Source organism: Chelmon rostratus, chromosome 12 (genome assembly GCF_017976325.1).
Source record: "Chelmon rostratus isolate fCheRos1 chromosome 12, fCheRos1.pri, whole genome shotgun sequence".
Taxonomy (NCBI): domain Eukaryota; kingdom Metazoa; phylum Chordata; class Actinopteri; order Chaetodontiformes; family Chaetodontidae; genus Chelmon; species Chelmon rostratus.
In genome coordinates, this window is record NC_055669.1 from 23,528,765 (window position 1) to 23,551,979 (window position 23,215).

A 23,215-nucleotide genomic window follows, 5' to 3' on the forward strand; every position below is an offset into this window, starting at 1 on the left:
ATGCCCTGTAATATTCTGAATGTTGTCCTTTCCTATTTTGTATAGTATCTGTACGGACAGTCTGTCTTCACTTGAAAACACTGTACTTCATTCACAGTTTGCAGTGAACCACCTCAGACCATCTCAACAACGTGGTGCACCTGCAAAATGCACAAAGTTTCTTTATGTGTTTGTACCTGAAGCGGCTCTGCCCACACCGCTTCCTCCTGCCCGCTCTCAAACTTTCAAACTGTTCACAGCTCTTTATGTATTTTGGGTGCTCCACAGTTCATTAACAAATCACTCATTCCCTCTCAACGCTGTGTTGTAACACAGCAAGCAGGAGGATCAGAAAGGGATCAGGCTTTGCAATGTCAGCCCTTCAGAAAGAGCCTGGATCCGACCTGCTCGGGACATTGCTGGTGAGCACACGTGTGTACATGAAAACATGAGTGTAGGATCAGCATGAGACAGAGCTGAATACATAACAGAGTCAAAAGTTCTGTGGCACCACAACAAACCCAAACTGAGGTTAAAAGACGATGAGAAGGCACAAAACCAGATGTTTGAACATACCTGTACCCGGCTGACAGGACAAGACTCCACGCACGAGTCTCTTCTTGAGAGCATAGCGGTGTTTCCACATCTCATCCGTACCATAAACTGCACTCTCTCCTGTAGCAGCCAGCTAAACCAGTGTGCACATCCCCTGTGTGTGCACCACAGGCTTTATACGTGTAGAATCATGTGTTCAGGAATACTTGTGTGCATGTGTGTGACACATGCATGTGAGTTGTCTGCGGGTGTTCTCTTGCATACATGTGTGCAGTTGCATGTGTGTAACTTCAGTCTTGCTATAGAAGGAGACTTGAGAGGGGACACACGCTGCAACACAATAACCTGCTCGCTTACTTCAGAGATGTGTGTATCAGGTTGCCACAGTGTCGCTGGGTATTGATACTCTGGCACAGCAACAAGAAACTGTAGAGCGAACTGCTGGAGAAACTGTGCTGATACCTGAGCTCAGTACAGCAGCAGCACTCTGCATCTATAATGTTTTAACAGCTGTATCAGGTAGTGGACAATCTTTTAACGTTGCATAAAGTAATCTTGGCTGAGTGTAAATCTATGAAATAGTATTTTAATCATGCTTAAGCACTGAAAAGCAGTGCAAATCAGGTTTGTCAGGGGGAAAGTGGCTCTGCCTGCTCATTCAGGAGATGAGAAATCTCTTTAGCAAGTCTAATTTTCCCACCTGGCAACTTCTTCACAGGTTTCACTGGGCCTTGGGCAGCAGAACACATTCAACCCGTAGGAGTCATGCAGATAATTCATCAAGTAAACCCCTGGAGCACGAGATGGGTGGACTTTAAAATACAGGACAAGAAATTCTGGCCAGTCAGCGAAAGATTTGCATGTCAATTCACTGGAATCTTCTGCAGTTTCAATGCAATCAGCCCCATCGATCTGCTAATTCAACCACGGGCAAACAAGCACCAGGAATTGTAGATTCTGTTTGATTGCAGTCAGAGTTGTATTACGTTACACTGCCACTTCAAGCTCTCCTTATGACATAATGATTGACTGCTATCAGGAGACAATCTTGTAGTTACTCTCGTCTGGTGTCGGGCAGAATGTGACAGGAGGATATCCTGTCTGTCAGAGGTGGAAGTCTTACAGACAAAACATCAAGGAGCTTTAAGGAACCGGTTCAACCAAAGTGACTTCCTTTTTCTTTCCACAGCGACCTGTTTTGTGCGTTGATTTGATAAAAAAAAAAAAAAAAAAGCCTATCCCTGGTATCAGATTCAGATGTTTGAAAGCTCCTGCTGAAGGTTTTCTTTTGGCTGGTCCAAACTAAAATGAGGTCATTCAGGTTATTATTCCCCTACAATCACTTGAAAGACAAAGCATTCAGATCGCTGCTAATCATCCAAAGTGGTGCTAAAAACAAAAAAAAAAAAAGGAAACGTCAACGAAATGAAGAGCGGACCTGGACAAAAATGCCTGTGAAAATTCATGACGTGTCATAGAGTTTAAAATAAAGGTGCAAAAAAAAGACTATTTCATCACAGCTGCCTCTAGCTGTGTTTTTTACATTATTTTTTTTTATCAAGAAACCCTTTGGTATGAGGTTCTCAGTAAAAAGCAGAAAAAGTCAGTACTGAGCACTGCCATGCATTGACAAGAAATAAAAACACCAAGAAGAGACAAAAGAATTCTATAATGGAGGCATGAAAGATGAGTTGGCTGGGGGCACGAAGGGGAAAGCAACTAAAGGGCCTTGTCACAAAACTTGTTTTTTTTCTTCCTGCCAATATGCAGCACAAAAGCTTCATTTGACAGCTGAGTGAACCCGCAAGCCAACACAGGACTCAAACATCAAACATCTCTCAAGGGGGGAATTAAATCATAAATCCAACATAAAATAACATTTCTAACCCTGCAAAGCAACAACGCTGCTGAAACAACTTGTTGATTAATCGATTAGTCAGTGTCTTCCATATTTAAACCCAACCTTTGCTGGCCGTGAGCCACAAACCGTACTAACAGCACAGCTGCGTCCATGTGTTCAGACCCCCACCCCCCTACTCCCAGCAGATGAGCCTGGACCGACACTCAAACCTCTTAATCTCAGTTAACGCAGCCTCAAACTTGGCTTTGTTCTCGCCAGCACCGACAGAAGCTCAGCCAAGAAGAGCTTTGGTCCTCTTGAACAGTGACACATCCCAGGCTGTCCCTCTGGATGACAAACACAAACCACAGCCATGGAGACAAGCTGACATCATCTCCAGCAGCCGTGCCTCGGCCAATCAGAGGAGGAAGAGGGCAGTCTGAGGAAGAAACCGGCGTCTCCGATGCTCCTGAGGGGAGTGGGAGGGGAGGTTTCGAATGGACGATATTAGCTGAATGATTATAGACACAGAACGCCATTGGAGCGGTTGCAATTTCGCATTCCATCAAGTCCAAACATGTTGCGATCGGCGGCAAACACGCCTCGGCCAATCTTCCTGCTATCCCCGATGAAAAGGAGGCTTTCAGGAGGTGACTCACGGCAAAATCGCGGCTTCTCCTGTGAAAGCATCTGGCGACACCTCAAATGTCACCAGTGCCTGAATAAAAACGACTTCCGCACGTAGCACTCCCGAGCTGGCCCCGAATGTCATGTGACGGATTGGGAGATGTTGTACAAGAGGATTTAGAGGGAAGAAGGAGTACCAACTGTTGGTCAGCGGGCAGACAGCGGCGCATGGGATTATTTAGTAAAACATGGACTCGCACAGAGAGTCAGAAACAGCACTCAGCGCCAGCGTCATGTGACAGCTCCACAGAGCAGAGGAATAACTGCCAGTGGCCTCGACCGTATCAGATTACAACTCAGCAAATGGAAAAGGCAAAAGTAGGGAGGCGTATTTGTAGTGGGCTGAGATATGCCCTATTATACATAACTGCAACAGCAGAGCAGGGCCGAGGATGCCTGCCACAGCAAAAAGCTCCCAACGCCCCTGGGCTTCACAGGGTGCCAGAATTCTGCCGGAGGGGAGCTGCAGTGACATCTTTTCGCTCAAACACAACCTTCAACAAGCTATGTGAAGTTTAGACCCTTGAATATCTGCAGAATGCATGTTTGAATAAGTACATTTACAATGTTTTACTGCTCATTTGCTCTTTTTTTAATGTTAAGGTAATGTGAGTACACTGGGTTTGAGGGGGATAATGTTAGAATGGCTCCTGCAACTGTATAATGCATTATGTACTGTATGAAGTGTTTTTTGTTTTCAAATATATGTTGCTAGGGTAACAACAAATGGGGTTCCCAGTGTTGGCCTCAAACTGGCTTGTTGATGTGTATTTTTTCCAAAGTTGTTATTTATTGTGGGTGTTGCCGGTGATAAACTGAGTCATGGCTGGTTTGCAGTCAATGGCAGAAAGGATGAAAGTGGAGCTGGTGACAGCAAACACACTCGTGTTCAAATGTACTTCTGCACAAACAGCAGCACTTCATAAAGCTGCGTTTCATCAGTAAAACGTGGCAGATGTATTTCACATGAATATGCATGAAAAATAACAGTCTTTTATACCCCAACGTGGCTTTGCCAGCATTACTCACTGACGCATAATGCAATGATGGTGCTGGCTGCTGATTATTGACTGTGTGTGACTGACTCACGACAGCTGGCGTACCTGGACTACCTGATCAAGGATCGCTAATGGATCAGGCTTTAAGGTACCCGGATCGGAAGCAATCCTGATCCCACACATCAGCTCGGGACATACATAACTTCATGTGTGGTCACGCAAACACACATACATCTATAGAAATACAGCTCTGAATGCTATCGTGGTGGTCTGAGCAGAACTGTCAAGGTGTGGCGTGTGGACCCATGAGTTAACATCGATGGGAGCTGTAGAGGCCTGTACAGACAGAAAAGGGGACAGACAGGCCCAGACAGGCAGAAAACACAGTACAGTACAGTCACTGATGGTTTGCAGACATTGTTGCGTAATTTTTATGGACACACTTCAAACAGAGGGTATTCTGACAGCTACGCTGAACAACTCCCTTTCAAGGTTTATTGAAAAGGAGATGGAGACACTTAAAAGAGGGGAGAAGTGTGCATGTGTGGTGCAGCGGGGCAGGACAATAGTTATCCTGCAAGCAAGATGTCACAGGCTCAATCCTCACAACAGCTGGTGTGAGTCCATGACAAAGGCACTGTGCACAATCATTTCTGTGTTAGTGCTGTCCTGAAAACTGCTTCCCCGGGAGTGTTTTAAGAGCACATGAAGTTTATCTACTAGATAAAAATGCACACACAGCAACATGAGCATGAGCCAGCATTTAAGCGTGAAACCTTATCAGGACATCCTGCTGCGTGAGACTTCGTCAACAAACTGACTGCCTCATCAACACTCGCAGCTTCGTTAGAGTTCATTTCTGTGTGCATTTAAAAATCGAGGAACTGCCTTCTTCAAAGCTCAAGCACAGACCCGTGTGGATCAAAGCTGAGAGAGAGAGTTATTTGAAGAAGTGGGATGTGAAGATGGGGGAGGTAACAGAGCTGAGATGTAGAGATGGATGTAGGCAGAGGGGAGGTTGGAGCACTGGGAGACGGAGGTGCAGATTGCAGTCATTTCCTCCTCTGGAGTCTGGAGAAACTAGGGGGTGGTAGTTAGAGCGAGAGAGGAGATGAGATAGTTTCCTTTGGCTCTCTGAAAGATGTGATGAAATCACAGTCATAACCTCAGATGTATGCAAGATCCATCTGGTATTTGGGTCAAACGTGTACTTCTGCACACAGCGTTTTACAAAATTAATTAAGGATTCCCAGCGAGGAAGGTACGTAACGCTGCCAAAAACGTGTTTCGGTCGAGTATGTTCTGAATATGCAACAAAAGATGATTAAAAATTCTTTGTTTGTTGCTGTTCAGGATCATGCGAAAGCTTAAATGCTTAACATTCCTGATCCACTCTTGATGCAAATGAAGAAATTTAAACTCCACTTCATTTTTTTTTTTTTTTGTGCATTAGAAGTTAGAAGCATCATGGTATAGAGGCATAAACCCGTACACAAACATTACGTGCGCTCATTTAGCCTCTGCGAGTCCCAACACTGGTGATGTAAGAGGATAAACTGCAGGGTCAGGACACTGTCTGGTCCAATGAGACAACAGACATGGATATACATGACAGGAGAAAACTTTGTTTTGTTTTTTGTCACTCATTCCTAAATCTGGTTCTAATGCAGGTAAAAGCATCGAAATTCCCCCTTTAAGGAGCTTTCTTGTACGTTTGTCTTTATCAATTAATAATTCAGATCCACTTGCATCCCTCGGTTCATTTGTAGAACTGAAATACTTGTGAAATACTGTGCTGAAAAAGAATGATGTGGTCATTTGGAAAGAAGTGTCAAAATCAGGCCATGCCTATCTTTGTATATCTCTAATGGCTGAATAATACTCTCTAAAATTAAGAAACTGGAGTGAATCAAAGCAAAAAAAAAAAACGTGCAAAAACCAGAAGAATTCCTGGGCTGTTTATAGAGAACCAGCTGGACTGAGGCACAAGCCGTCACAATCTTTGGCAGGAACGAGGTTTTTTCCATCCATCCAGTCTGGATGGTGAAGATAGAGGTATTTGCAGCATCTCTGTCTCCATGCCAGGCTTTCACAAAGCCTCGCCGGACAGGGAGTTCGACTGAGCTTTAAACTGAGGAAGAGCGATGAAACGGCATCTTGGCAAGAGAAGTCGACTGCATGAATTTTCCTAAACTCCACATCACCGATATTCATTTGATAAAGACTGAACGGGAGAGGAACTGTTTAGCGACTGAGCAGCAGAACCAACCGTGTAGTTTTCTCTACAAAGCAAATAATGCAAAGTCAAAAGCTTTAAAGCTCCACTGATTGATAAGCGGTTAAACAGTGCAGACCTACTTGCTCCAGTGCAGTGACCTTGTCTGAGATGAAACGTATCTGTGAGCTTGATGAATGGCTCAGTAAGGAATCTGGCCATTTGTTTGAGGTGCAGAGATGACCGGGCATCCACGACGAAGGTGCCTCCAGGGCTCCCCTGTTGTGACACAGCAGGCCAGGCGACTGCAGCCGGCATGTAATCGGAGAAAAAGTAGGGCATGTGACACTGAAGCTGCAGTCACTTTAAATGTAAATCAAGTGACACAAGCTTGTAACGTTGTTGAGGATCACTTTGGGCTTCACAGGTCAAGAGCTAAATGGAGGGATAATATTCGCACCAAATGGCACAGCTGCCGTTTCAACAGCCAAACCCATTTCATTCATGAGGGTAAAACGGAGAAAGACTGCGACACGTCTTTACCCAATAACTTACACTCTTTGTACGCCCAACCTCCTCCCCGAGACTTTTTTGCAGCCACATAGCATCATGCTACATGCTATTTGCAAGGAAACATAAGGATGGGTAGTTTAACCACATCTTCACATACCAAATATACAACACATCGTATTCCTTCTTAATTTCCTTCAGATTTACCCCAACAACCTCAATGGCTGGTCACATGTTAGCTCACATGTACCGGATGCTAATACGTGTACCTTAGGTGACATGAGTGCAGCAGAAGAGCGAACAAGTTCAGACTTTGGAGAGATGGGTAGAGATTCTGGGCACAGTTCAATAAGTGGATCAAGATAGTCTAAATGGGGCGCTTGTTTCGAACAAATGGCCTCCTCTTTGAAATGCCAGGCGTGTTGGGTTTGGTGTCCTAATTCATGTGTAAGAGAGGGCGCATGCACACACACACACACACACACACACACACACACACACACACACACACACACACACACACACACACACACACACACACACACACACACACAATCTTGTCCGATCATGTCAAAAGAGGCAGCAGTCCTAGGTCAAACCTGACACAGTTCATTCACACAGTAAGCTTTTTATCCAGCGAAGGGCCTTTTCTGCTCCAACTGTCACCACTGTGATGAGCTGCATTCGAGTCTTGTTTAGAATCCATCACTGTTTATTACAAAAGGCAATTTCTTCCAAGTTTGAGCCAGTCAAACAGAGCAAAAACTGAAAAGGAGGCCTGCACAAGTAACGACACTTTCACACACAAGCGTCACCAAACGCACCTCCAAGTATTTCTGGAGAATCAGTGCACACGTGCAGGAGAGAAGCTCTCATGTTAGATCTTAACATTTCCATTCAATGCGAGGCCTTGTTCTTTTGTCCTGTCCTTCAGTCTGTGTGAAGCAAGCAATGCAGGATCCGCAGATTCTTACAGACACAACATTACATTCGCCAAACACCCTCCACTTATCTGAGGCCTGTGTTGGCTTCAGGCTCTGCAGTAAGAACAGGCTCGGTGGCTGCGCTTGTTGCAGGCTTCCCACAATAGCACCTTCTGTCTGATCGTTTGCTGCCGCTCTAAAATATCATGCCTTTGTTTGTGTTTTGTTTTTGCTTCTTCGGTTCATTGCTATTTTTTACATCGCCGTGTTTATCTTTTTTCTGGTTTTCCACAGGACCAAATTCTCATTAAATGGCTGCTAAACCTTCACAGAGCATTTCCTCAGATGCTTTCTCACCACCACTGTTGTTCTTCCCTTTGTTTTGGTCGACTCTATTTCTGGTTCCACCGAGTTGTGGCCTCCTCTTTCATCTTCACGCTCCCCCCCGCTGGTGCCGAGCGTCTGAACAAACCAGAGCTGGATACAGACAGGAAGTAGACGGCTCGCTTGATGCCTCGATGCCTCTGCTCGACTGTCCAAAACAGTCCCTGAATGTTTATTTTGCTTTACACTTAATCAAATGGCCTCACTTTCAGTCGACCACGTCAGTGATCATTAAAGACAGTTCCCTGTGGCAGCTCTTTTGCATTTGTTGGCAGTAAAGCGAGCTCTCTTCTGCTATGCAGCTGAAGCAGGTGGTCAGATACTCTTACTTGTATTCAAACTGGTTTATGTCTATTAGACACATTTTAAAACTGTCTGGGTCCCTCTGACGTCCCAGCTGGTCCAATGGATGCACCTCCACACCACTGACTCCCTGCATACTGACGATGAGGGGCAGGAAAAGCAAAGCTCTCTTCACCCGCTCCCCAATCTATCCCATCTGGGCTGACGTGACCCCCTTTAACAACAACCAACTTCACGTGAACTCAAAATCAGAAACTGTGGTTTTAAAACCAATCCTAAGTTTAATATCCTAACTTAAAATCAAAGCGCTGAATCGAGCAGCACTGGTTTGGTGTCCATATGTGCAGCTGCATCGACTGAAGAGCTTGATTTTGGCTGCTGGTGTCGGCCATGTGGGAACCGGTCAAACGTGTGGGTGACCGGTTTACCACTCTTTTGTTAAATAGAATTTATTCTTCCAGCACACATCTAGTCCAGCATCGAGTGCTACAAGTTTTAACATAGAATGCAATCTTCTGACAAACTAGCATTACAGCTTGGGTTGTTGGTTTGCACACAAAAAGGACCAATTGAATGCAATATGTTTTGCAGTGTAGAAGCCGAATGTGGCATGGAGCGACGTTTACTCATTTAATTATCATGTATTTACTTATTTATCTGTGTTTAAAATATCAAACAGCATCAGCAAATGTTTGTGCGAGAGTTCATTTTCCAGTGTCCAGCAGAGAAAAAAAAACTGCACAGCACACAGACGAAAACAAGAAGCCCATTCAAATAAAGTCTACATTTGTTCTATTTGACATAGTTCTCCAACATACAATGTGTGTGTTGTTGTATCTAAGATGCAGCTGCACTGATGCTAGAAGCTGCAGGAAGGCAGACAAGGCTGCAGCCTTAGCTGTATCTCACTTAACATGTCTGACAGGCAGAAATTTGTCTGCACTTTGCGAGCGGTCAGATGAGAAGTGTCTGTCACTCAACCTGATGCCTGTGTGGCGGCGCTCAGGGCACGTGGGAAGTTTACAGATGTAGAGAGTCAACATGAAGAAGTTTACACAAGAAGCTGGCCTTGAAAACACACTGCGTTCTTCCTGACAGCTCGAGTCCAGACATGAGGGAGATGCATCACGTCTTGCATCATCAGCTGGTCAGTCAGACAGCAGTTTTTCCTGTTGAGCAGCATTCAATGTCCCACACACTGTTCTGTCTTCAGCTGACAGAAACTGGGTTTAATTAGAGGAACGAAACTTTGCAACAGTGCAACAATCTGATATCCTCCTATTTTTCCTTAAATTCACAATGAATAGACTATATTTGCATTATTAGTCAGTCTGTGACCCTTTAAGCAAGTGTTGCCCCATCAGGTTCAGGAACACATTGGGTGCTGTGAATCACTGATTTTCTCATTATTTCACAGCCTCTTTGTGTGAACGCTGAATATTAAATCACTGTGCAGGCTTTATTCTGACAAGTGCAGACCAGCCATGTCAAAAACACACCCAGGGGAGAATGAAGGCTTGGAATCGCAGAGGCGGCAATGAATCAAAGCCTTTCTTTCACCAATCGAGAACCAAGGGAAATCGGTCCGTCGTTCAAACCAAATGGGCAGATACCAACGTGTTAAACTCTGCAGAACTGTGGTGGTATTTCTTTCCTCCCATGACCAGCATTTCTGCAAGAAGTCAACATGACAACGATGGTCCAGCCTCATCTAAATGATTCAAATTCAATTTCTCAGGTGTCACAAACTGGCTCACAGACATAAAATACGAAATATGAACACTTAAAAGAAAAATCATGGCTTTAAACTCAACTTCGTGTTGTCTGTTGTTTTAGCACAAAATATGACACTCCAAACAAAGTCGTCCCCTTTTAATCTATCGTTTGCCTAAAAAAATCAACAGTCAAACGCTCCAACGTTTCAGTTTACAATAATACACAAGAGAAAAGCAGCATATCCTCTCATTTGATTGCTGAGACCTAGCGGGTGGGTGCTGATCAGGTGAGCTACATCAGGTGACAATCCTCCCACCTCAGCCATTTGCCTCCTGAACCACACCAGCAGCAACCAAGACACCTCAGCAGACAGCAGTAAGATGAAGAATGAAGTTCAAGGCCCTCGTGTCTCTGCCCTGCCCAGAGGCCAATAATCATCTATCTGTCAAAGGCAGCGCTCTCGCCTGGTCTGTCCTATATTTAGCAGACAAAGCCTCATCAGCCTAAGTACTGAATTCAATTTCAAAGGACATCATTAATCTACACTCATAAATCATTTGGGTTATGCTAATGTAGTCTCGTCGTCCTCTGGGCAGCATGTGGTTTTCCGTGTCCAAGCCAAACCACACACTTGCCTCAGTGTAAAAATTTGGACTATGCCAGTGCAGGACCTCCATCCCTTTGAATCTGGGTTTCCATGGAGAACATGCTTGGCGGTCCGAGCTCTGCACTTTGCAGGTTTCTCGTTTAGCTGCTTGCAATTAACAGCTGGGCGAGAACAACGGGCTGTGTTATGAGGGGGGTTGGGGGCAAATGAAATGAAATTTTAAGACTCTGGCAGGGAGAATCTCGCAGGAATTTCAGAGGCGGGAACCAGAAAATAATAAAGCAGCATGTAAACAATGAGGCCACAAAACAAGAGAGGGACTGCAAGAGCAAAGCCACTACTGCCGTTTGGTGAAAACATGAAGTCCTCAGGCTCAATCAGATCTCCGGCCCGTATCGGGCTGCACTGAGGGATACAGTATATCTGAGCTATGCTGCTGTTTGTTCAGTGTCCTGACATTCCTCAGAGACAATCCTCTCCCTGTGCTCAGCGCTCACACACAGCCAGTCCTTGACATTTCAGTCGGTGTCTGTCCGCTGGGCGGACAAGGGACACTCAGGCCTGTGAACAAGGCAAGTCTGCCTCCTAAAAACAAGTGCACATTCATTTTACACTCTGGACTAAAGCACACTGAACGAGTAGATGGGCGGAGGGCAGATGGGGCAGGCGGTGATTGGCTCAAAGACTCCTCAACGGGGTCATTTTATGGCCACATGCTGGATAGATCGTAGAAAATAAAATCTGTGACCTTTTCTAACTAAGCACCAAAGTCATGCGCAACAAAGCGATGTGTTTTCGTAGTTTTGCCCATCGCTTACATCAATTATGATAAACCAAAGTAATTCTTGAGCTCTGGGAACATCGCTACAGAGTTCTGGCAATAATTTCAATGTCCACCTTCGTTTTCTTTTCTAAAAAAGACCAGAGGTTCGTTTGCAAGCTGTGTAATCACCTCATGTTTCTTGACCAGTCCTTGTTGCCATGTTGCTCGATCTCAGAATGAATTTAAGGTGAAAACTGTAATAACCAAACTCCTTCGGGTTTAATTGAGCGTTCTTACATTGTGCTGTTGCTTTTTTTAATCAAGTACAGCTGAAATTATGAGCCTTCAACAGTCATTGGGCATTTTCTGATGTTTCATAGACCAAAGATTCATCAGCAGGGTAAGTTGCAACCATACAGTAAGTAAAGGTGTGCAGTGTGTGGATGCTGGGCCAGCCTGGCAGCACTCTGAAGCAAAGTGAATGTGGTTCAGCGTCAGACAGATACACTAGAAACGGCGATTTAAAAGGTAAAAGCTTGTCCCTGCTTGTGCTGCGGACACAAAATGACCAGAAAAGTCGAAAGAGAACATCGTTCCTTTGAGCAGGCACTAGAACACCATCTCTCGGCTTTCTAACCTCCATATTTATTATGGGAGAAAGTTGATGACTACCCACTCATGCTTGGCTGGCTTAGCATAACTATCGGTTGAGACTGTTTAAATGTTGCTGCGGCTCAAACCACAAAACTCCTGAGTAAATTAAACCTGAGCTGACTGAAAAGAGTTTGGAAAAAAAAAAGCACAGAGATGAATAAGACGCAGTGTTCTCAACACAAGTAATGACACTGTTCTGTAAGCGACCAGTCAAAATAAAATCGCTAATAACTTCAATAACACAGACGGTGAGTCTTCATGGTGTCACATGCCAGATTTTAACGAGACTCACATTAACATCCTAGTTAAATCTTCCTGAGGTCAAATCATCTGAAACTCACACTTGTGGTCAGCTCGTACAATGACTGTTTTCTCCTGAAAACACACAAGCTTTCTCAGCAACCCTGGTCATCCACAAACACCCTTCTGGGAAGGGACGGTAACCATCTCCCTCATGAATAAACTCAGCTGAGAGACCTCGTCCGCAAAGACGGACAAACAACGTGGGAGCAGACCAGTTCGGGTGTCGTAAAACTTTTCTAGAAGCTTCCTAATCCTTCTTCCATGTGCCAGTTTACATTCAGGAGCTTCCTCCGTTTATGGAAGAAAGTCTGCAGCTGGACTGGGAGGGGTGAGGGGTGGTGACTAACCTGACCTCAGAACACCACCCTGTGATGCAGGCACTCATCAAAAAAGAAAAAACAAACTTCAAGTGCTGGTGATAATTTTTGAAGCATCTATCACCCAAAACAGGCCGTCAGTCAGCGTCCGGCTTGCTGTGTTTGTCTGTAGGGGCTGTGGGGGCATGCAGCGCCATATGTAGAGGGCTTTGGTGCGCATGGTTGGGGTGCCAATGCTCAGCTGACTGGATCCATGCCAGGGTTCAAGTAATCTGCTTTCATAGCACTCTGTGAACCACATAAGCTCACTGTGTCAGTAAGACTTACGATCTGGACTCTCAATAACTCTGCTTTTGATGGGCAGCACCCTTCCTCATCGTGGTCTAAAATTCAGCTTGCAACGCGCCAAAAACAACCTTTAACCACCCGTGTGGACGGTTTGTGATTAGCCTGATTTTGCACCCTGCAGATGTGTCGCTTATCAGTGCATTTCGTGTCGTTTTATAGAGCTAATTATCTGTATGGGAAAGTCAAAGCAAGCCTCAAATCAATCGTGACAAGTTCAAGACTTACAGATCAAAAACATGGCGGACGGACGCGGACCGTGACGTAGGCAGGGTGGAGCAGGGTTATTTACGTACATTCAGTTCAGCTTGAGATGATCATAACGGACGCATGTCACGCCATGTCTGCACCGCTTTCACTTCAGCCATTAAGCCTTAACAGTGAAGGCAAGTCGAGTCTTTAGGTCCGACACAGCATGTGAGCATTTTCCTTACAGCATTTCCTTAGCTACAGACCTGAAACCAAGTTCTTCCAATGCACAGACTTAATAAATAGTATCTGGCCATGCACATCTTTCCTGCCGCTGCCTCATTAATTTCTCATTATTTCAAATCAAAACTACAGACTTGAATGTTTTTTCTTTCGAGTGTCGTCAAGTATTTGGGGAGACACATCGAAATGTTCCTGAATGCTTCAAACGAACCAGTTCGGACGAAGTGTCATCTCAACATGTCTCAAGGAAAAGAGTGTCTCAAGCCTACGCTGACGAAGAGGGACGAGGCGTGATGAATGGCACAAAAGGGGATAAAGCAACGCTCCTTTTGACAGACTTTCCTCAAACGCCACTCATGGTGTCACTGTCATGTGTCTGCACAAAAACTGACAACGTAAAGACACAAACACTGTTGGACGCACAAATCCAATGTGGAAATGACTGCTGGACGATCCTAAAAGCACTTGCTGGGAGAAAACCGACTCCTCAAGTTTGCAGAAATGTTGTTTAATCTCCCGTCAGGGTTCTGCGGCTTTGATCCTGGTACTCCTTAACACAGCTTTCCTCCATTACTTACAATTCTAGGAATGTCATTACAGTCAACGGCTACTCTTACTGTAAACAGCTCTGGAAAACAGCATGACTTCAACTTCGAAAATGTAAATGAACTTCAAAAAGCAGAGCGTCGGTCTTCTCACATCTGAGAACTGTGCAGTCAGCATCTTACAGCCCCCAACTTCCCATCGCACTTTCTCTGCATTAACAGGCCCAAACAGCTGCTCTCTGCTCTGCTAATTAATCCACGCCACGTTCGCTCTCTCCTGGGAAAACCCTGCTGGCGAATGACAAAAGTAACGTGTGTTGTTGGGTTTTTTTTTTTAAACATAAGTACATCAACATTATGTCAAACACTAGTACGGATGACAGCTCACTTATGTAAATTCCTCACAGTGAAGCAGCATCATTGAGCTGTAAAAAGAAATTCATCTAAAATGCACAACACAGCACAGCAGCAGTGTGGAAACGCTGTGCTGGCAGGAAGAAATCATGTAGAATGTCTCGTTCTAAGGAAAAAAGATGATATTCTTTGAATAACAGGAAAGATAATTGCAGTCAGTCCTTAATGTTAAGTCTGTTTTTCTTTTTCATTCTCAGTTTTCAAGATAAATGTTATTTGCAAATGTTTCTGAAGTGCGAGGAACACTGAATCTTTACACGTGTTTTTGAAGCACACATGAAGCCACTGTGTCCTGCTGGGGTTTTTTTTACAGCTCCACACAGGAAGCCTCACATGGCTCAGTTTCTTCAGCTCGTTCCGGTGTGTCTTTAGCTGACTCCTTTAGGAAATGAAATGCTGCGCCAGGTCATGTTTTAGGACATTTTTCACAGTAGTTTGGTCAAGGGCAAAGTCAGCGGCCCGGGGATCATCAGCGGAGCTTTTAATCCTGCACTGTGCCCGTTTTGGAGACGGGAACCCATGGCTGGTACAGACTGGTGACATAAGGATCAAAACAGATGAACTGTAAAATTATTTGGGCTTAGACCTGACATTGGGTCGATCTACTGCACCTCCACTAGCAGTGCAATCACATTTAAAGTTTCTTTACCTCCAATCATAATGGTAGGGCTGGGCGATATGGCCTAAAAAAAAAATCTCCGATTTTTTCACAAAAAATCCCGATTCACGATTTAAATCGATTTTTTTTTCACCCCCTACCTAAAATCAATTTGCAGATGACAAAGAAATAGTTCAAAACAAGTTTCAATTTTATTTTGTTTAAAGTCTCCCTTCTGGGGTTTAAGTTACATAAACAAGCCACAATAAAGAGATGGCAAGCCCTCCTACCATCGTAAACAGTGACAATGTAACTTTTCAGTGAGCTTTATCTAGTTTCAAAATGACACAATGCACTCTAAAACCAACTTGAAAAAATAAAACATAAAATAAAGTGCAAACAAAACTCTCAGCTTATGAAGTGCACCGTTAAACTGCATCACTCTGCTGGACTGCAGATCGGTTGTCGCGGAGTAGAACGGAACTTCTTCCAGCTCCGTAGCGATCCTTTGGCGTGTACTGTTATACAGCTGAGGCAAGGCAACTTCAGAAAAATGTTTGCGGCCTGGTAGCACGTACCTGGGGTCCAAAACCTTCAGCAGGTGAATAAATCGCGGCTTTTCCACGGTGTATATGGGCACCATATCTCTCGTAATATACATCGCGACTGCATCCGTGACAGCTTTCCACCGGGCTCCTTTCTTATCATACGGGATACAGTTTGTCAATGTTTCCAATACGGTAGTTTGTTATTTTGGTGACGGTGCTTGGGCTGCCGCGGTCTTGATCCATTCGTATGGAGCAACACCTCTCCCACTCGGCAGCATGCTTCTGTTTGTGGTGCTGCAGTAAAGTGGTCGTACTGCTACCTTTTGTAGCGACAGCCTTTAAACAGACTTTGCAGCGAGGTGCTGTTTGTTCAGTGTCTGACGCCACAAAGCCGAACCAATTCCAAATCATAGAAGTTATCTTTCCTTTCTTCGGGGTGAGATCTGCACCGCTCGCCGCCATGTTGTTTGTGTATCAAGCACGGGGGGCGGGGGCGCGCGCACTCTGAACTACGGGAGTCCAGCAGGCAGGCGTTGGTGGCGGATGTTGATAAGAAAATCGATTTTCATGAAAACAAATCGAGATTAAGTACAAATTCGAATTAATCGATAAAATCGATTTATCGCCCAGCCCTACATAATGGAAATGAGAAACAACTAAAAATCAGTCCAGCACTAACCTTTGACCTGCTTCACCTCAATGAGATGATTTGTCCACACCTAAACGTGGGCAATACCGCTCTAAACCAGCTACTGAACATTCCTGAGTCAGAATAAAACGCTCCAAATATGCCTGGTATGAACACATCCATTCACGGACTAATATAACCACTGTTTAGACGGCACAATAGACCAACTGCGTGGAACCAGGCAAGTGCTTTGGAAATCCCCTCATGATAACATCATTAGTGCCATTCTTGCATTGTTAGCAAGAAAACAGGAGCGATAAAGAGCTTCACTGGTGTATGAGCAGAGAATAACACATGAGCTCAGGGCACAGTATTGCTCAAGGGTCCAAAGGTCTGTGCATTGGCCTCCATTTACAGTGCATAAGTCAAAACGGGCGCCAATATAGTTTCTTGGCCAAGACCCTTTGGCCCCGTGCACTCTTGGCTACGTCACTCTATGATCCTTCCTCCTTATCATGTTGAGTTTAATGTCCCTTTAATGCAAGCAGTTATGAGGCTGTTATGAAGAAAACTAGGCCAACTTCAGAAGTGGGAGCTTTTTCTTTGAAGACGTGGCACGTTTCTGGTGGCGAACATGAACTGTGAGTTAACTGTCGCAGCACGCAGGGCTGCTTATCTCCAGGCCCTGTACGCCACCAAAGGCTCCTGCACACTAATTAATAACAGTCATTTGTGCAGTGAATTGAAAAATATCTCGAGCACACCGCAGCACGCTGCACTGACATCAGGACGGGATTAAAAGCAGGCTGATAGATTGGAGTCAGCCAGCAGCACTGCTGCTCAAAGGTGGTGATTTTCTGGGCTCAAGCTACATTGAGGTTGGTTACCTTTAAATCAACCTGTGAAATCTCAAGTTTGACACATTATCTAAACACATTATCCCTTGACATCCGCTGCTGAAGGTAACCTCGTCTCATTATCTAACAAACTAGACTATTTTCTGTGAAATATCTGTGAAAGATGTCGACTAAAAAACTGAATCATTTTCCGCTGGCGTCAAAACATCCATTAACCAGAGGGAACGAGGGCGTCTCGTCATCAGGAACCTTTGGCAGTTTCAGTATCGGTGGATGCCAAAAGTTAGCACTGATCTTGGCCTTTGGCACTTGACTGAGCCCGGCATGATTAGATCATGAATCATCGCATCATGTCATGTCACTAAACAAACAGAGCTGGTTTCAGCTTCTCAAACACAAGAATTTAATGCCTTCCTTTGATTTACATGATTGTTTAGTTAATACTTTTGGATGGAAAAAAAGAGCAACTTGAAGATGCATTATAGAATATTCCCCTATTTTCAACTGCTTGTTTCCGAAGAAAACCGCAAACTTAACCAGACCAACAGCACGCACCTGCTCCCATTGTCTGCGACAGGTCAAAGCCATGTTAAATCTGTCTGCCTCAACGGTCAAGTGTGAACACAAAAGCCTCGTCTCTGCCGGAGGAAGCTCCAGCGGTGTGAATGGAAATGTGCAGTGTGCTGGTGTGGACACAACAGTCCGGACACCTGATATCCCCCTGGAGGTTTCTGAGCGTCGGGAGCAGTCGAAAAGAGACAAACCTCACGGTTCTGACGTGCCAACGCTTATGTCACTGGAGGGTTTGGAGCATTCAACCACCAGACAGTTTTCCAGTCAAGGGTGTCATTTTAAACGCTTGCCACACTTAGTCAAATGGGTGAACATTAGTCAGAATGTACCCTATGATCTGCGGAAGGAAAAAGTGCAGTCGAGGATAATCTGACACGGTTTTACTTCTCGAGACATTCAGAGACCTTGAAGCGGGCTAAACTCTTCCCTCCCTCCAGTCCAGGAAGAGTCCTGTTGCACAAACGGTGCGCGAACGCTCATCCAAGTGTCCTCATCTTTCTAATTCCAAAGTTATGAGACGGTTCAAGGCCCTCAGAAGTGGACTGTTTTCTTTTCTGCAGGAAGCATTCCTCTCTAATGACAGGGGAAGTTACATGAAGGTCCACACAAACACTAAAGCAGGAAAACCAAAGCTAAATTTTAGCCTCTTATTAAGGCGGGCTGACCCAAAAAAGATGCCATCTTCGACACAACATCTGCGACCAAAAGGCTTGCCGCCACTCACTGCACGTGAGGCATGAAAATGCCCGACGAGGGGCGGATGAGCTGCGGGCAGGGCGGGACGGGACGGGACGGGATGGGACGGGAGCAATAAAGGCAGATCTGAGGCGATTAAATGAAGAGGGTGTTTTGAGGCAGGATGTTTTGTTGTGGGCGAGGAGCTCATGAGGAGCTTGTATTTTAGACCAAAGCTTGAGGAATGAGCGTTAAATGTGTTTTCAGCACGCAGACGCAATTCACCCTCTGAATCAAACAGCAGACAGTTGGGTTTTCCAGACGATCGCCTTTTTCTAAACGGTGATAATAACCTCAAAGACAGTCAGACGCAACACTGACTTCAACTGCTAACTGTAAAGGGTTCACTTACAAAACAACTCATCTCAAACTTGCTTTTTGGAATATTAAAACACATCTTAAATGTATTTTTCTAACGTGACCACAGCGTTACAGCTAAGTGACTGAGCTTTTATGTCTATTCCAGCTCAATGACTATGATAGCAACCAATCAAAGTATTTCTAGTGAATAATTAACAACATGCCACACGTTTTTATTATGTAATCCGTCATCTCATTCTACTAATAAATCAATAAAAAGTATTATTTCGTTAGCTGGCTCTAAATTTCTGTTATGGATTAGCCAGACTGGCTATGGTGGCTAGGCTAACAATAGCCATTTAAGAGCTTTGGGCACGAGCACAGCAGCAACTAACTGTCATGCAACCTTGGTGCAGCAGCTACTGTATGTGTTACGATACGTGACGACGCTCATGAAGCTAAACTCTGCAGATACTCTTTCAAGATTGGAACAATACAATCCTAATTTGCATGAGGCTAACGAAGAGCCGGTAAGGTCTGTGGCGGCGGGAGCAGTTCAGCAGCTCTTCACCTGCCTCTCAGCTGCACAGATATTCTCCTGCGCTGCTCTGTCTGCTCACACTGAATTATTCAGAGACGACGATACAGTGTGAGTTCTAGGTCGCTACCATCACAAAAAAGAGAGGCTGCCTTAAAGTTAGCACATGGAAGGGAAGCGCGTTAAGTATTCATGACATTTGAGTGTAACATATTTGAACGTTAAAGGCCGGACAACAACCAAATTACCAACTGGCATCGTTTGCAGACCTAAATTAACTGTTATCGCTGTTTCCAATTTAAAAAACAAGCCTGAGGACCGAATGTGGAGACGAACTGAGTGTCTGTGGCCAAATGTAGGTTTTCACACATGCAGAACTTTTGAATGAATTTGATCCAAAAACTTAAGTGATGCTGATGCTAAAAAACTTGGTTTCGTTGCATTTTAGTGGAATAAAAATAAATATAAGGACAATACGTCTTAAAAGAACCAGTTTATAATGTTCCTTGCACATAAAGCACTGAGCTAGTTCAAAGGTTATCTGCTGCTACCCCAACACCATGCTGCAAGTTTTCTTAGGTTCCCTTTCATCTCCAAGATTTATGCATCAGGTCCAAGCCTCCACCAGTCAGCTGGAGCTTGGCACTGCAGTTTCCCCTCCTGGTCCTGCAGGGCCCGGAGCCAGCTCAGACAGCCCTGCAGCCTCTTCTGCATTTAGTCCAGGACAAAACCAGCAGCGGAACTTATTCTCAGACGGATCTGGTCTTGCCCTTGCTCCTCTTGCATTTGAAGCATCACTGATGAGCCTCGGCTCCCATCATCTGTCTTCACTTTAGTCCAGCTTTCCTCCCTGCCTCCCCACTGAGCTCATCACGAGTCGAACAGTGAGGAACTTTTGACGCTTTTGCGTTGGACACCTTAAAACAGAGTCTGACTGAGCTCATGGGACTTGGTTGCATGAAGTCCAAACGCCTCGGACTCGGTCCTACTTTTGCAGCCCGCTGGCTAACTTGCTAGTAGGCTAATCTCGCTGGCAACTTTCAGAGGCGTAAACCGAGGTCTTAGGACCGGACTGCTAAGCCTACAAAGGCGTGTTTGTGCTTCGGCGTGTTTAAAAACTCTGATTTAATGCGTCTAAGCTGAGGCGGACAACGCGCTACTTTGTTCGGCGCCGCGCAGGATCCCAGAGGAAGTTTTGCGGGTTCGCAAACAGAAGAACCACAATGGCGGTGCGCCTTTCTTTGAACGCAGCAACACACGGCGGGCAACGCGCACATGCAGCGAAGGCAGCGAGCTCGGGAGCCGGACGAAGTGTGAGGCACCAGCAGCCTCCTCTTCCCCCTCTCCTTTGCATGGATTTCAAGTTAGCGCCATATTGAGTGCGCCCGCAGCGCCTCCGGGACGTCGCAACATTGTTTCCAGGAAAACAAAGCCGCGAGGAAACAAAGTAGCGCCACTTACCTTGGCGATGGCCTTCTTGTATCTCATGACAGCCTGCTGGATCAGTGTGTGGACTTTAATATTTCCATCCCCGCACGGCACCACCACCCGGGTCCTGCCAAAACACACCGTGACTTTCATGGTTCAGTATCCGAGGTCTTGCCCAGATTCAAACCGAGGACAGGAGGAGGAGGAGGAGAAATCCGTGTGAAAATAAAACAGGAGCATGGGTTTGTGTTTGTTCGGCTCCGCGGTTGTCCCGGTATTCCTCTCCAGAAGCGGGACTACAGCGCTTTCCGCTTCTCCCCGCCGGCCGACATTGTTTTCTGTGTGTTTTCAGACCACCTGTTTAGCTTCTCTCTCTCCTTCCTTCGCTCTCTCGCTCCCGATCCCCGTCTCTCTCTCTCTCTCTCTCTCTCTCTCTCTCTCTCTCTCTCTCTCTCTCTCTCTCTCTCTCTCTCTCTGCTGAGCTCATGCTCGGTCACGTGTTGCATTCACATGCATTCAGGAAAGTTGGAATCCAGGGCGAGTGTCCAACATGAGAGACAAAGATGACTTAAAGTATGAGCAGGGGTGGACTCCAGCAGACTGTCCTCAAGTACAAATTCATTTCCATTTTTTTTGACAGCTTTAGTTACTCGTTACTTTTAAGATTACAATTTTTCATACTCTTCATGTCCACTGAAAATCATGTATCTCCAAATTTGATGATTTCAAATGTGTTTTTTTCTGATAAACCGCCTCTGATTAAGTGTGTCTTTATGTATTGGGAAAAACCTCCAACTTCTTAAACAATGACAGCAGTAAAATTCAACAAACATAATAAAGCATCATTAATATTAGTTCAAAAACTTTTACATGAATGCAGGACTTTTAGTGTAATGGGGTATTGACACTTTTAGTTTAGTAAAGGATCTGAATATTCCTTCTACCTTTTAATACAACATAATTTATTTTGCTGGTATGATAAGAAGAAATCAGAACATCTGTAAAGTTGTGTGACCAGATTCACACAGATAAGGACAAAGTCATCAATCACTGCTTTATTTTTGGTCCCAGAAATTTGTCAAGCAGGTTTGGGTAAGAAATGAAGCAGATTTTGCCATTTTGCCATTTTTCTTTAGACATGAGAGCACTTTAGAACTTATTGACGACAGGCTGTGGCTTTATTAACAGAGGTGTGGCATTTGAGGGAGATATTTTATTACAGGGAATCTGTAGATTATGATTGGTTGTATCTCTAAGGTCAATATAGCATATATTAATCGGAAACATTGCTGCTTAGCGCTAAAGAGAGAGCAGCAAGCGTTTAGCTAAGAGTTTAATCACATGTCTACAGAAGGCACAATGAAGCCTTGATAAATGAACAGCTGCTTAAATATATAAACTAATGATTACGTCCATAAGGCTACATGACAGAGTATCTCTGCCGAAGCAGTCACTTCTGCACTATGCTGCCTTTTCATGTTGCTGTGAATAAGTTTCTAAAAATACTTTTTAGATTGTAAAAAAGTTAGCAATTTCCTTCCCTCCCCTGAATCGTTGTCACAATCACAGTTAATAATGTGTTAGCCTTAAAGAATGAAACAAAAACTCTCTCACTAAACCTTTCAGTTTATTGAACGAGCCAAAAAAGTATCCCTGTGCAAGGAAAAAAAAAACGCATGAAACTGGAGTTTCCGAGCGGATATTTAAGGCATCAGTGGAGCGGGGAAGGCCACAGTTGCAGGCTGCCCCCCCCCCCCCCTCTGCTGTGCTCAGGAGGATCGGTAATGTTTGGCGCGTAGGGAAGCACTGTTACCCTCACACAGAGGACAGCAGTGATTAAAATAATATTTAGATCAACACGTTGAAAACAGAACAAATTCCAGCTACTGTGGTTTGTAGATGAGTCCTAACAAGACTAGAAAGTTGAGTAAAATCCGCCAATTTTTGTTGGTCCCACTCTGTCACTGGACTGGTTAGATGTTGGGCCTTCAATTCAGATTTAAGGTTAGAATTAGGATTAAGCAGGGATTAGGACTGCTAATAGAGAATGACTTTATAAGTGATTCAGTCCAGTAATCTAACCGTCATGAGTGTGTATATATATATATATATATATATATATATATAAAGTGCATATATGCACCTCCTGCTTCCTTCCTATTTCAGTTCATCATTCCATCAAGTCAGACCCCCAAATGAAAAGCAAATCCATGGGGGGATCTTTTCAGAACAGCTGGCCCGGCACATGGACGCCATGGATGGACTTGTGTCACTGAACACTCCTGCATCAATGGGGCCTGGCTGCTGTAAGAAACACCCACCTGAGCCACAAAGAAAATTAACATGACAGACAGATTATTCCTGCTGTAGCTCCTGGTTGAAGAGCGTGGATTATAGTGGCTATTAGGCCAAGACGGGGTGCAGCACAGTGTTCAGTGAGAACATGAAAAGAGAGCGACTGAATTTGAAGTATGTGGAAAGTGTGCGTGCGGTTAACATGGGCACTGGTTAAATGGGAAC

General features: G+C 44.7%; 1 protein-coding gene across 7 annotated transcripts in view; it reads right to left on the bottom strand.

Annotated features, from left to right (window-relative positions):
• Positions 1 to 21,089, bottom strand: part of LOC121614432 (partitioning defective 3 homolog) — a 220,602-nt gene extending 199,513 nt beyond the window's left edge. For all 7 annotated transcript variants that reach the window (XM_041948295.1, XM_041948294.1, XM_041948296.1 and 4 more), the window contains exon 1: positions 20,729 to 21,089. In XM_041948295.1, the coding sequence (XP_041804229.1) occupies positions 20,729 to 20,848 (120 nt within the window). In that variant the 5' untranslated portion in view covers positions 20,849 to 21,089. The remainder of the gene's footprint in view (positions 1 to 20,728) is intronic.
• Between the last annotated feature and the right edge of the window lie 2,126 nt (positions 21,090 to 23,215).